The sequence below is a fragment of the Felis catus genome, chromosome E2, assembly GCF_018350175.1.
Source record: "Felis catus isolate Fca126 chromosome E2, F.catus_Fca126_mat1.0, whole genome shotgun sequence".
Taxonomy (NCBI): Eukaryota; Metazoa; Chordata; class Mammalia; order Carnivora; family Felidae; genus Felis; species Felis catus.
The window spans coordinates 25,004,677-25,019,950 of record NC_058382.1 but is presented as its reverse complement, the minus strand read 5'-3'; the positions used below and the strand labels follow the sequence as shown (position 1 = coordinate 25,019,950).

General features: G+C 35.4%; 1 protein-coding gene across 2 annotated transcripts in view; it reads left to right on the top strand.

Moving 5' to 3' along the window:
• CE2H16orf87 (chromosome E2 C16orf87 homolog) overlaps nt 1–14,487 on the top strand; it is a 33,355-nt gene extending 18,868 nt beyond the window's left edge. Inside the window, exons 3-4 of one of the 2 annotated variants that reach the window (XM_023246021.2) lie at nt 6,350–6,532; nt 13,456–14,487. In XM_023246021.2, the coding sequence (XP_023101789.1) occupies nt 6,350–6,532; nt 13,456–13,574 (302 nt within the window). In that variant the 3' untranslated portion in view covers nt 13,575–14,487. The remainder of the gene's footprint in view (nt 1–6,349; nt 6,533–13,455) is intronic. The other variant, XM_023246022.2, reaches the window with a different exon arrangement.
• The last annotated feature ends 787 nt before the right edge of the window (nt 14,488–15,274 follow it).

The window sequence follows — 15,274 nt, the reverse complement described above, 5'->3', positions numbered from 1 at the left end:
TATATGGTAATGCCATATCATTTTCCACCGCAGCTGCACTATTTTGTTACCAGCAGCAGTGCCCAAAGTTTCCAGTTCCTCCACATCCTCACCAATGCGTGTTTTTTTTTTATTTTTTTTTAAGGTTTATTTATTTTTGAGACAGAGACAGAGCATGAACGGGGGAGGATCAGAGAGAGAGAGGGAGACACAGAATCTGAAACAGGCTCCAGGTTCTGAGCTGTCAGCACAGAGCCCGACACGGGGCTTGAACTCATGAACCACGAGATCATGACCTGAGCCAGAGTCGGACACTTAACCGACTGAGCCACCCAGGCGCCCCACCAATGCATATTTTATATGCTTTTGATAATAGCCATTGTAATCAGTATGAAGTGATAACTTGTGGTTTTGATTTGCGTTTCTCTAATGATTAGTGATGTTGAACATCTTTTCATTTGCCTGTCATCTTTGGAGAAATGTCTATTCAAGTTCTTTGCTCATTGTTGAATTGGATTGTTATTGAGTTGTGTAAGTTCTTTTTATTCTGGATATTAATCCTTCATCTGATACACATTTACAAATATTTCCTCCCATTCCATAAGTTGCCTTTTTACTCTGTTGATAGTGTCCTTTGATGTACAAAAGTTTTAAATTTTAATGAAATCCAAGTTGTCTGTTTTTTCTTTGTTGCCTATACTTTTGGGGTCATATCCAAAAAATCATTGCCAAGTCCAGTGTTAAGAAGCTTTTCCCTTTTTGTTCTAAGCATTTTATAGTTTTAGCTGTTATATTTAGGTCTTCAATCCATTTTGAGTTAATTTTTGTATATGGTATAAAATAAGCGTCCAATTACATTTATTTGCATGTGGATATCCAGTTGTCCCAGTATGACTTGAAAATATTATCTTTTTCTCCTTGAATCGTCTTGGCACTGTTATTGAAAATCCTTTGACCATATATTCAAGGATTTATTTCTGGGTTCTCTATTTTATTCTGTTGGTCTGTATATCTGTCATACTGCAGTACCACACTTTTTTGATTAGTTTATTAGTGAGTTTTGAAATCAGGAAATATGAGACCTCTGACATTGTTTTTCAAGATTCTTTTAGCTATTTTGGATCGCTTGAGAGTCCATATGAATTTTAGGATTGAGCTTTCTATTTCTGTAAAAGAATCTTATTCTTAATGATATAAAGTCCAATCAGGTCTCTCTAAAGGTATGCATTAGAATGTTTTAAGGATGGTTTTGTCTTGTTTTTTGTGTTTTTTTTTTTAATGTTTATTTATTTTTGAAGGAGAGAGAGCGTGAGCATGGGAGGGGCTGAGAAAGAGGGAGACACAGAATCTGAAACAGGCTCAAGGCTCTGAGCTGTCAGCACAGAGCCCTACGCGGGGCTCGAACTCACAGACTGTGAGATCACGACCTGAGCCGAAGTCTGACGCTTAACCGACTGAGCCACCCAGACACCCCTTGTCTTGTTTTTTGAACTACCTTTCTTCCTCCTATTTTATTTTGTTCTTCCTCTATTATACTTTTCATTTTCCTTAAATTGCTGGTAATCCTTAATTGCCTGTTGATATTTATAAATGAAAGATTTGATTTATCAATGTAGATAATTAGCATGACTATCGTACACACTGTTTTAAAGGTCTGTTTTGACCACAGATCTCTTTAGTGTACCGTTGGGAGGAGCTTATTGGCAGGCTTTTGGATGTAAATTATACGAGCTGAGTGATCCTGTTGAATTCCATGATTGCCAAAATAAGTAAAGCTTCATTCTGGGAGAGAATGCAAAATCCCTTATAGTACTTCATTTTTTAAATTTTTATTTATTTTGAGAGAGAAATAGAGAGCAAGTGGGGGAGGGGCAGAGAGAGAGGGGGACACAATACTAAGTAGGTCCCAAGCTATTAGCGCAAAACCCAATTCAGGGCTTGAATTTACAACTATGAGATCGTGTCCTGAGCTGAATTGAGTCTGTTGCTTAACCAACTGAGTCGCCCAGGCGCCCCAGTATTTCATTTCTATGAGGAGTTGCCATTTGTTTCTTTCTTCTATGTTTTGGAGGTTCCTTATGTCAGTTCTTAGGCCCAACTGTTCTGCAATAGTCCTGTAGGTATTCTGATGATTACTCATGGCTTGCTCTCCCTTACTGTACTTTTTGATCTGTCCTGGGAATATTTTGGGGAAGAACAGCTCTCCCTTCTACAGGAGCCATCTTTTGTTTCTAGTTTAGATTATAGTTTCTTCTATTCTGGTTTCTTAATCAGAATCTGTGAGCTCGCCAATTGGCTGAAACTCTGTAATTTCAGGTGATTGATAGCATCCTTTCCTTGTTTCCAGCACTACAGATTTATTTTCCTTTTACCCATGTTTATTCTCATTTCAGTGGGATTTTCCACAAAGGGGTGGGGGGTAGATGCTTGTGCTCAGTCTGATTTTATTTATTCAGCACTACTTAATCTGTGTAAGTAATGTTCTCGATCTGTGAATGAGACAAAGGCCTCCCAGCTTTCATAGAATTTATATTCTAATGGGGGACTGAGCATATAAATAAATAACAGATTATAGTAGTAGTGGATTATAAAAAGTAATATGGACTGTGAGACACAGAGTCTTATTTATAAATTGACAATTTGAAGTAAATAAGTGGCTTCATTAAAAGTTTTGGGAAGAGCTTTAGGCAGAAGGATTAGCAAATGCAGAGACTTAAGGGGAGGAAGGAACTTGTTTTAATTAAAGGGAGGCATGTCTGGAGTGTAGTGAACAAAGCACTATGAGAAGATTGGACAGAGGCAAATGTCAGGTCTTATAGGCACTTGTAGTCTCTCATAAGGAAATTTAACTTTATTTTTTAATACAATGAAAAGCTAATGAAAGATTTTAGAAGGGCAGCTATATGGTTTGAATATTTTAAAGATAATTTTGGCAGCTACAAAATATATTAGGTTTAGATGTTGACCATAGAGGCAAAGAGATAAAGTAATTGTAGATATATTTTGCAAAGAATACCTGTGGACTTTTGTGATGATAGGAAACAAGATGAGTCACAGATAACTACAAATTATTTGGCTTTTGCACCTGGGTGGTACTATCTATTAATATAAGGAAGCTTTGGAGGAGGGAAAATCAAGTTATTTTTTTGATACATTTGAAATGCTTGTAAGATATTAGAGTGAAGCTATCAGGTAGGCAGTTGGAGCTTTGGAAAGATATCAGTTGAAAGTATAAATTTTGGAACTGTTTGGGTCTATGGATTATCTAGAGTGTAAGTAAGAGAAGAGAGCTCAGGTCAGAGTCCCAGGGCTTTAATATTAAAGGTGAGAACCTGGTGGAGGAAAAGACAGAAGCCTGAAAATCAAGTGAAGAATAATTTAAGGAATAGTATAGTCATCTTTGTTGAATTTTCTTTCTTTTTTTTTTTTTTAAGTTTATTTTGAGAGAGCGGGAGAGGGGCAGAGAAAGAGAGGGAGACAGAATCTCAAGCAGGCCCTGTGCTATCAGTGCAGAGCCTGATGTGGGGCTCAAACTCATGAGCCAAAGTTGGGTGCTTAACTCACTAAGCCACCCAGGTGCCTCTTCTTCTTCTTTCTTCTTTTTTCTTTCTTCTCCTTCCTCCTCCTCCTCTTTAATGTTTATTTATTTTGGGGAGAGAGAGAGTGTGTTACTTCTCCTCCTCCTCCTCCTCCTTTTTAATGTTTATTTATTTTGGGGAGAGAGAGTATGTGTGTGTGCATGAAGGAACTGCAGGGAGAGGGGGACAGAGGATCTGAAGTGGGCTCTATGCTGACAGCAGACCAGCCCCATATGGGTCTCGAACTCACAAACCAAGATCATGACCTGAGCTGAAGTCAGATGCGTAACCGACTGAGCCACCCAGGCACCCCTATCTTTGTTGAATTTTTGAGGGATGGTATTAAGATGATTAAAGAAAGATGCTGTTAGATTTGATAATGAATGGTATTAAGATGATTAAAGAAAAACTGTTAGATTTGTTAACAGATGTTTGTCCTTCTGGATGATCAGTTTCATTGATTGGGGAACTATATTGGAATGGATTGATGAGGGAATGGGAGGTTGAGAAACTGAAGACAGAAAGTACAGATATCTCTTTTTTTGAGAAGTTTGGCTAATAATTTAGAAGTTAGCAGGGATGAGTGGGTAGGTGGAAGAACAAACCTAAATTCATTGTTGAACTTCAAAAGGCATACCATAAGCTTTACCTATCACTATTTCCTTAATTTTTTTTTAGAAGTTTTCTAAGCACACACAGAGGAGAAAATGGCCAACCTGTCCCCATTAACACCCACATTTACTCCTTCCCTTGCATATTATTTTTAAGCAAATCTCATGTAATTTCAGTTATAAATATTTCATTATATGTTTCTAAAAGACAGACCTTTAAAAACATAAGCACAATTAAAATTAACAATTCCTTAATATTAAATACGTAACTGGTGTTGAAATTTTCAGGTGTCTCATAAATGGTCTTAAAAACTTAAAAAAAAAGTTTTAAAAACCAAATTCCATGTTACATATGGACAATATCTTTTTTAGCTCTTTTTTATCCGTTGTTTTCTTTTTTTTGTTGTTTTTCCTGGCAAATTATATGTTAAAGATACTGTCACTTTTACATTTGGATGTGCTGTTTGGGTCTTTATGGTGTAGGAATATAGGATCACACATTCCTCCAGTGACTTGTTTTTCCTATAAATTGTAATTTAGATTCAAAGGCTTGATTTTTTTGACAAGATTACTTAATAGGTAGATATTCTGTCAGGAGGTTCATTAAAGCCTGCTTGTCTCTGTTTTTCTGATTTTAGCAGCTATTTATGTTTAGTACTTACATCCTTTAGTTCATTTCTGGTTGAAAACAGTATACTTTGATTTTATCATTCTTTCTTCATTTTTTATCCACAATAATCCTTAAATGAGAAACTTCTCTTTATCTGTTGTTTTGTTATCCAGTAAATGGTACAGTTTGAATTCTGTCTCTTTAAGTTTTCAAAATACTCAGTTGGTTCATTAGCGTCTTCCTATCGTGGTCAAGTAGTTTTTGCTTTTGTTTTTGTATTTAATGTCATGTGCTTGTAGTTTTCAGTATATTTGATGTTTCAGCTTTACAGTTACTATTTTTATTGATGCTCAAGTTGTCCTGCAGTGGTCAGGCCTTTTCAAGTTGCCCTTGAATCCTTTAACAAGCCTGGTTGTCTTTGATAACTTGAAGTCTGGAATAATTAAATGTTCTTGCATCATCTGATATCTGTCTGAGATTAGAATTAATTAATTTTCTAAAGATATGGTATTTGGAAATAATCATTACTATTTTTTTTAATTTTACACTAGCCTATTAAGCATACTTATATTACAGTCTTTTAAATTATTCCCTTTACTTCTTGGGATATGAATTTTATTTATTTTGGCCCTTCACCATTGTGGTTTAGCCATTTGGGGAATTCTCTTTGTTGCTTTTTTTTTTTTTTAATGTTTATTTTTGAGAGAGACAGACAGAGCACGAGTTGGGAGGGGCAGAGAGACAGAGACAGACACCGGGCTGCAATTCACAAGCCATGAGATCATGACCTGAGCTGAAGTCAGATGTTTAATCGACTGAGCCACCCAGGTGCCCCTTCTCTTTGTTGCTTTTGAGTTCAGATGTATTAAAGCACATTTTTGTTTTTTAAAATTTGTCTTCTCCAACATTTTGAATTGTTTGGAGTGAGAAGGATCGCTTCTTGCATTATTTAAATCATCATATTGAGTAAAGTTCCCCTATTGCTATTCCGTTTAGGGATCCACATGCTCTGAGAATATCAGAAATGACCTCATCTGTGGCTAAAATGAAAACTACTTATTCCCTAGTGTTTTTATATTTTTCTGTGGATGCCTTCTGTTTGCTTTTTGTTGGTAACCTTAATTAATATATTATGGTTAAGGTCAGTTTTGCTTCTGTGTATTTGACATATTTCGATCTATAATTTGAGTAGGGGGCAAAACGAAATGTTTTGTTTTGTTTTTCCTTTTGTAATACTTGACCATTTTTAGCTTGGAAGCAGAGAGAAGGAATAAGGCAGAAAGATCTTTGTGGAACTGTGTGAATATGTAGGGACTGAAATTAACCGTGCCAAATAAAGAAACTGGTCTTCTATTAAAATTCCTCCTACCTCATGAGTTAATGTGGATCTCAATTTGAATTTCTTTTTTCCTATGTGGGTGTCAGGAGCATAGATGTAACAGTTGTAGTTTTATAAAGTATGCCAGACAGCAAACTTTAGTGCTATTTAGAAAGAAAAAGATGACAATGAGAACTTGGGCAAACAGTTCTTGCTAAGCCCTAAAATATATCACTTTTATTCATCCATACAGAAAACAAGCATGAGGCCAAGAGGAGGCGAACAGAGAGAGTTAGGCGAGAGAAGATAAATTCTACAGTAAATAAGGATTTAGAAAACAGAAAGAGGTCTCGAAGTAACAGCCATTCAGATCATATCAGACGAGGAAGAGGAAGACCTAAAACTGCATCTGCCAAAAAACATGAGGAAGAAAGAGGTATGAATAAATCCAAGCAGTTTTTTTTTCAAGTATTAAAATTTTTCTAGATCCTTAATTAGATAAAGTAGTAAAGAAAGTGTTTGGTAGGCATTGAGCTCCTAGACTTAAAATCACAACTCATATTTTATTTTTAAAATTTTTAGAAGTTTATTTATTTTGAGAAAGAGAGAGCCTGAGCGGGAAGGGGCAGAGAGAGAGGGGGAGCAAGAATCCCAAGCAGCCCATGTACTGACAGCACAGAGCCCGATGCAGGGCTTGATCTCATGAACTGTGAGATCATGACCTGAACCCAAATCAAGGGTAGGATATTTAACCAACTGAGCCATCCAGGTGCCCCACAACTCATATTTTAGTTTGAAAATATTTCCTCCAGGATAGACGCTTGTTTAAAAAAAAAAAAATCAGAGTTTAATTTTTAAAATCTAAAGGCTTAAATTAGGTAAAATTCACCTTGCTATAAACTGATGATAGCAGAGGGGCACCTGGGTGGCTTAGTCAGTTAAAGGTCCAACTTTGGCTCAGGTCATGATCTCACAGTTGGTGAGTTCGAGCCCCGTGTCAGGGTCTGTACTGACAGAGCCTGGAGCCTGCTTCAAATTCTGTGTCTCTCTCTCTCTGCCCCTCCCTTGCTCATGCTCTCTTTCTCTCTCTTTGAAAAATAAATAAACATTAAAAAAATTTTAAAAACCTGATGATAATAAGAGTTCAGAGATAATAATTTTCATATGACAACCCAGAGAAGCCTATTAAAATGGGTGTTTTTTGTTTATTTGTTTTTAAAGATAAATCTGAGTTCCATTAGACTTCAAACTGTTATACTACAAGTTTTAAAATTTTTCTATTGAAAGTATTCTTTAGTATGAATTTTTAAATTGTTCATTGTGTCCTCCCTGCTTTGAGGCAGCTTTGGATAGTTAGGTAAATTCTTCTTGGTCCAAAATGTATTTATATTTCTCCTTACATGTCTTCTCCTTCTGATAAGTAGTATGTCTACCAGTAACTTGTTTTTATGATTAACTAAAACTTCATCTTCTCTTTTTATACATCTTCTAAAAAACTTTTTACCATGGAAATTTCAAAGATGACACAAGAGTAGAGAGACTAGACTAGATGATGAACCCCCATGTGGCCATGAATATCTTTTGAAATTGAGACTGTCAAACCTGTAATTAATGGAAAAAGGGATAGTTGCTCTTTTTAATTACTTAAAAAACCTGTATCAAAATAATTTCATATTCAGTGAAATGCATTAATAATTTCTTGCTGGTGAGTTATACTTTGCTTTTTCAGGCATTCGTTTTTAGGTATTCAAGCATAAGCACAAATTTGTTTTATTTTAGACATCTGAGCTTTTTTTTTTTTTTTTTTTTTTTTTTACCTGTTTACCATTTCTCCCTGCTTTGTATGCTTTTTTTTTTTAAGTTTATTTTGAGAGACAGCGTGTGGGCATGCGCTCCTTTGCATGAGTGGGGAGGGGCAGAGAGAGGAAGAGACAGAATCCCAAGCAGGCCCTGCACTGCCCAACCATGAAATCATGACCTGAGCTGAGATCAGACACTTAACCGACTGAGCCACCCAAGTGGCCCTCTGTATGCTTTTATTTGAATAAAGTTACTACTGTTAGGGAAAATAAATTTACTGTAAAAATAAATTATATATGGTTTCTTAGCACTGTATAGCTAAAAGGATAAGGTTTATATCATATTTGTATTCTTTGAAGTATACTTAAATACTCCTTAATTCTGTGGGTAATTTTACTCCCATTTTCTCTTTCCTTCTCTTATGCTGCTCTTCTGGAGAGTTTGAGTTATTTTCTAAACATGAATGTTTTTTGGGGGTTTTTGTGGTTTTTTTTTTTTAATTTTTTTTTTTAACATTTATTTATTTTTGAGACAGAGAGAGACAGAACATGAATGGGGGAGGGGCAGAGAGAGAGGGAGACACAGAATCGGAAGCAGGCTCCAGTCTCTGAGCCATCAGCCCAGAGCCTGACGCGGGGCTCGAACTCACGGACTGCGAGATCATGACCTGAGCCGAAGTCGGACACTCAACCGACTGAGCCACCCAGGCGCCCCGGGGTTTTTGTGTTTTAAAAAAAAATCTTTTTTTAACGTTTATTTATTATTGAGAGACAGAGAGAGACAGAGCATGAGCAGGGGAGGGGCAGAGAGAGGAGGAGACACAGAATCCAAAGCAAGCTCCAGGCTCCAAGCTGTCAGCACAGAGCCTGACACAGGGCTCAAACTCACAAACTGCGAGATCATGACCTGAGCTGAAGTTGGATGCTTAACTGACTGAGCCACCCAGGCGCCCCTGAATGTATTTTTTAATGGGGTGATCAGAAAATCTGTGCTAAAACCTGTTTCAGAAGGGAAACTAGGTAAAGAAAAGGCAACAGGAGGGAAAAAAAAAAGAGGTAAATACTGCTTGACCCAGAAAACAGAACATTCTTTTCAGTTGAAGTAAAGGGAATATAACCCAAAGAATGGAAAAGGAATGCTTCTGGTGGTGAGAGGAGATGAGAAAACAGATAATGATGGTCTTTTAGTTGGAGAAATGAAGTCTATTGATAGTTGTGCTAGGACTCTGTATGTACAGGTCTGAATTTTTATTTCATGTTAACTTGAGAAAGGAATTTACTTAGCTATAAATTCTTTTTTCAGGTATTTTCAGCTTATGGTAGAAAAATCTTGAGCTATTTCTAGACTAAGATATGCTTTTGATTTATTTTTAATACAAACAGGAAGATGCTCAAAGCAGTTTTTGTAGAATAAACTGGAATCTTAATGTAGGCCAGGAGGGCGAGGGGAAAGGAGTAGAATCTTTTAATGTAGTCCAGGGGTCTGAGGGGGGAGGAGGTCAGCAAACTTTTTCTGTAAAGAGCCAGATAATAAATATTTTAGACTTTGTGGGCCATACAGTCTTCTGTTGCAGCTACTCTGCCCTGTCATTGTAGCTGGAAAGCAGCCATAGACAATATGTAAATGAACGGGCATGGCTCTGTTCCACTAAGACTTTATAAAAACAGGTGGCAGGCCAGATTTGACCTTGGACTGTATTTTACCAACCCTTGAGGCAGACCATGTTCCCTAAATATAATAGGGATAAGAAATATGAACTTTTGAAATTTCTGTGTATTTTAAAATAGACTTCTGTCATTTGCTTCTTAGTATTAAGTAGCTATTTAATTCCATTTTTATTGATTCCTTGCTCATTGGGTGCTTAAAAAGAAGCAAGCTTTACCTTTAATAAGGAAAACCTGACAGTATGTCTAAAAACACATTTCTAATTGACTGTGTTTTCTGTATTTCGAAAAAGAATAGGAAGAAGAGAGTGGGAAAGGGAAGCTTGTTAGACATCTAGATAACAACCTATTTTTATACAATCATAAAAACAAACCATTAAAATTTTTTGGTTGGTTTAAGATAAGTTTTTATTTCGTATGAGGGGAGTAGGATTATTTTGAATATTAGTAATGTTGAGTGACATTTTTATTAAAATATAATGGGCAATTCTGAATATCTTATTAATGAACATAAGAGATTAATGTAGAGTTCAAGTTAAAGTTGGTAGATTGAATAACCACACCTTGCTCTCCACCATCTTCAACTCCTAGTAATATTATAGTAAAGGGACTTTTTTTTTTTTTAAAGGACCAAATACCACAAGGACAAAGAATGGGAAAAGCAGTAGAATTCTGGAAAGTGATCACTGCTTTAGTAGACCCATGAAACCTAAATTGTAAGCTCCTTTGGGGAAAACTAAGAAAGAAACTGATTTTTATTACACAACTGCCTTAAGGTCAGGAATTTGTACATCAGTTAGGTCTGGAAGTGTAGAGGTGAAGGTGAGGTTAAAAACGAGATTGCTTGGAAGTCTGTTTTTTAATGGCCTGGTAGGGCTGTTTACATCATTTTCCCCTCCTTCCAAATTTATCCTTTGAAAAAGGTCAGACAAAACAGAGTCTCTGATTTAGGGAACACCAGGTGTCATTGAGGGCAGGGGTACTGTGTTAAGATCAGGAAGACTATGTGAGAATTGGAGATGGTAAATACTGAGTTCTATACTCAGGCTTTTATCTCCCAGGTAAGAAAGAGATTAGTAGTATCTTCTCTAGGAAATGTGAAAAACCCAAGAGAAAAAGCCTAAAATAAAGATAGTTTCATTAGGGATTTCACAAAGAAATGGCCTATTCAGATCATCCTAAATTAGTGATCAGAGTCAGGCTCCACAATGTATATGAGCTAATCAGCTTTTTAGATCCCACTCATAAATATGAGCAAATTATCAAGAATTACCCAGGTTGGGGCACCTGGATAGCTCAGTTGGTTAAACGTCTGACTCTTGATTTTGGCTCAGGTCATGATTTCATGGTTTGTGAGATTGAGTCCTGCGATGGGTTCTGTGCTGACAACAGGGAGCCTGCTTGGGATTCTTTCTCTCCCCCTCTCTCTGCTTCTCCCCAGCTTGTGTGCACACATGTTCTCTGAAAGCATCTATATGGAAGGCTAAGACCACATCAACAGGAAAAAACAATAGCTTGGATAAAACAAGTTTTTGCATGAAAGAGAAAAAATTAAAACTATCATTAATGTTCGTGGCAAGAGGAGATATTGTAGTCATGAAACAAGAACAAGGTGATATTTAAATAGAAAAGCACGTGTCAAAAAGTACCTAGAAAATGAACTTTAAATCTAAAACAATATGCATATAAAGATTTGCAGATGAAAAACTTTAACAGGTTTATTGGCAGAATTAAAGAATTGTACTAGAACCTAGAGCAGTAGAAAAAGAGATGAAAAAATAGAATGAGAATGATAAATTTAGAGGACCAGTTTGAGGTCAGCATCAATAAATAACTGATGTTCCAAAAAAGAACATAGAAGATGGGGGAGAAGGAAGTCATCGATGAAATAATTCAAGAAATTTTTCCACCTGAAGGACATTGAGTTTCCACATTGAAATGGCCCACCAAATTCCCAGACCAGTGGATGGTTAAAAGTGGAGATCATGCTGAAACGTACTATCATAAATCCTATCTCTTTTGTTAAAGGAAAACCCCTTCAAGTGCTCAAGGGAAAAAGAGGAAATCAAGATAGCATTTGGAATTAATATAATGCAATACTACCCAGCAAGGAACAAACTACTTACATATGAACAGCATCAGTGAATTTTAAAAATGTGTTGAATGAGAGAAGCTAGACACAAAACAGTTCATGCTGTATAATGCCATATATAAGTTCAAGAACAGGCAAATGAATCTCTGACGATGGAACAGCAGTTGCTGATGAGATGGGGGAAGCAGTGACTGGAAAGGAACATGAGGAATTTCCTGTATATTAATGATTGAGGGTGTGGGTTATGTAGGTGTATATTTTGTTAGAACTCATCCAATTGTACACTTAAGATCTGTGTATTTCATTGTATGCATATTTAGCAATAATTTTTTAAATAACTGTACAAAAAGGTACTGGCTTTTTAAAAAAAAAATAGTGACACCATTAGAAGACATACTAAGAGGGAAGCTATGACTTTTTAGTTGCCCACACTATGGATTAGCATGAAGGTAGTCTAAAGCCAATTTCTAACATTCAGAGTCTCAAAATTTTTGCTACCTGTACTCCCCTTTCTCAGGAAGCTACTGCAAGATACATGGCATCAAAAGGAAGAAGTAAACCAAGAAAATGTCCTGGCATCCAGGACACAGAGTCCAACTCGAGAGAAAGATGGTTATATCCAGCATGATGTTGAAGAGAGATCTCAATGATAATTAATTGTGTAGCAGGTCCAGAAAGCAACCATTTCAGATTGGAGCAGAAGACTTGGAGAGACTTCTTCAAGAAGATAAAAGTGATATAATGCCTAACATCTGTAAACATCCTGAAAGATCTATACAACTTGGAGAGAGTTTGGGTTCAATTAGTAATGAAAATTAACCAGATGGAAAAAGAGAATCTCTTCAGGGAAAAAAAACAATGTGCAGTAAAAGTGAAATCATTTACATAGTTAGAATAATATAAACATTGAATATTGGTCTCATCAAAATTGTGATATAACTGAATTCTAACTTTCTCTGGTGGAAGGTCAATTAATAATGCCTAAAACCACGAAGTAGCATCATATAAAAATGTTGCTTAGAGAGGCAAAAACAAAAAGAAACAACTGAGAAAAAAAATAGTTGCATTTGGAGAGTGAAGAATGTACATGTGGGGAGGAGGACTTCTGTTTTTTGTGATAAGTTTTATAAAAGTGATTTGAGTCTAAACTTATGTATGTGTTTAACTTTGCTTAAAAAAGCCAAAATAAAACAAGTAAACAACAACAAAAAAAAACAGACAAAAATAGAATCTTAGAAGACCCCAAAAAAAGAATTTGGCAGAATGTGCACAAAGATATTTATTGTGATTTTAGCTGGCTCAGGAGATAATATATAGGTTGTTTTTATTTCAACTTTCTACCATGAACTTGGGTTACATTTGTAATCAGGAGGGTGAAATTAGAATTAAATGTAGGTTATTCTTATTTCTTGAAGAAGTTAATATATTCATGAAGGTACTGTTGGTGTTCAGAAGGGAACATCTTTAGGATGAGGAAATTTATTTTGATTGGGACAGTGAGCACTCATCCTAGTGAAGAGAAAGAAATACTTGAGATTTTTACAGAAATGATGTAGATACATGAACAGTGTATATAGAAATATATACAGTTTCCATTTAGTTCATGGCATTTCAGTAACTCCTTTGTGTAATTTCTAAAAATTTTCAGTTTAGTAGCATGATACTATATAACATTTAATATACAGTGTTAGTATTATATATAATGTTTATTATCATCTAAAGAAATACTTAAAAGCTTTAAGTATTTTTTTAATTACTGAATTTACTGCCTTTATATTAAGCTTTCTCTTTTTCTTTTAACAGAGAAACAGGAAAAGGAAATTGACATCTATGCTAACCTCTCTGATGAAAAGGCTTTCGTGTTTTCAGTCGCCTTGGCAGAAATAAATAGAAAAATTATCAATCAAAGACTTATTCTCTGATATTTGTCTGCACAATGTGTTGAAACTTTCTTCAGGATTACATCAGCAAATTCTCAAACAGTTGTGGACTCTCAGGAGCATTCTGACTGCATCAATAAGGGCCATTGATTGTTTTTTTTTTCCCTTGTCATTTAGCCTGTGCCACACTTTGGGAGCAAAGCTGTAGGCTTGGACTGTTCTGGGATTTCCTTGTTTACCGAGGAGTATTGTCAGTGTTTTGTGTTTGGGATATAAGTAAGTATATTTACCAAAAACAAAAACAAACAAAAACAAAAACAATGGATGGCTGTTAAAGGGTAAAGGGGTAGGGGGTGGGAGTGGAAGAATGAAAACTAGGGAAATAAAACGCTTGTTAGTTTTCAGGTTTGCCACCAGAGATGCAATATTTTAAGTACTTGGAAAAAGAGTGACTTTTAAAAATATATATTTCAGATTTTCAGCACTAACAGATTGCATATATACAGTTCATTTACTTTTAATAAATTGGCAATTGATATTTTATTGAATGGGGAATTAAGAATATAAACTGTAAATTTTGTCTTGATTTTTTTCTTGGCCTTTATTTTTATGACTTAAGGTATGAGTTATATTTTGGGAGATACTTTCTAGACATTTGGGAAGTTTGGGTGCTATATGAAGAAAAACATTTAAGGATATATCATACTTCAGATATAAACATCTTGTTTTCTTGAATGTAATTTATTTATTGGTTTAAAAAAAACCTTTTCTGCTCTCAAGATGGTGCCTGTTAACCTAAACATAAGATATATTTATTACATACAAAATATTTCTTAGCCACTTTTAAGCAGTAATGTTTTATCTGAATGGATGTTCATTTATACATCCTGATAATTATTTAAATTGTTACTTAACCTCACTCTGGAAAAAAAATAAACCTTAATATTGAAACTAATAGATTAATAGTGTGGTATAAGTTTGTGCTCTATGTGTGAACTGTATTTAAATTCTTAGTTTTTCTAGTCATAAACGATAACTGTTTATAGCTGATTTATTTTATACTAGATGCTTTTGCATTTTTGCATATCAATTTAACATTCAAATTTGACCATAACTTCCCTTATTTCAGGTACCTCCCTCTCCCACCCCAGTGGCCAAATCTGTTTGGAAGTCCAGAAGCCCTATTAGTGAAGGTAGTCATCAGCCAGATTTAACTTTAAGAGAATTTCCCTTTCAGTTTCAGTAGTAGCATTGGCAGCTTCATCCTGCATCTCCCATCACCTCCCAAAAGAAAAAAAGATTCACATTTTTTCCTATTTCATTTAAATGGTAGCCAGCAGAGGGAGCTTAAGAGGTACTCTAGGTAGGATGCAGAATTATTCTAAGAATTTTCTAAGAATTCCTTTACCCTCAATCCCCCTATTTACCTGCAGGTACTACTACAATTATCTTGTATGCATTTTAAAGCTCTAGTAATAAAGTTTATTCCCAAGCATGCTAATGTGATTTTATCTTTGAAATATAAGAAAACTATTTTTAATTTGACAAAAAAAAATAATATCTAAAATGCTTGTGAGTATATATATGTCCTCAGAAAAAGGGAGAAAAGCTTATGGAGTAGGCATCTCTTTAAAGAATTATTGATGTCAGAATCTATCCATTTAAAGCTGGAGACCTTAGAGGAAAGTCATGTTAAAATAGTCATGTATACAATAAGGGTGGAGACTGGTGACTAGGCTGGA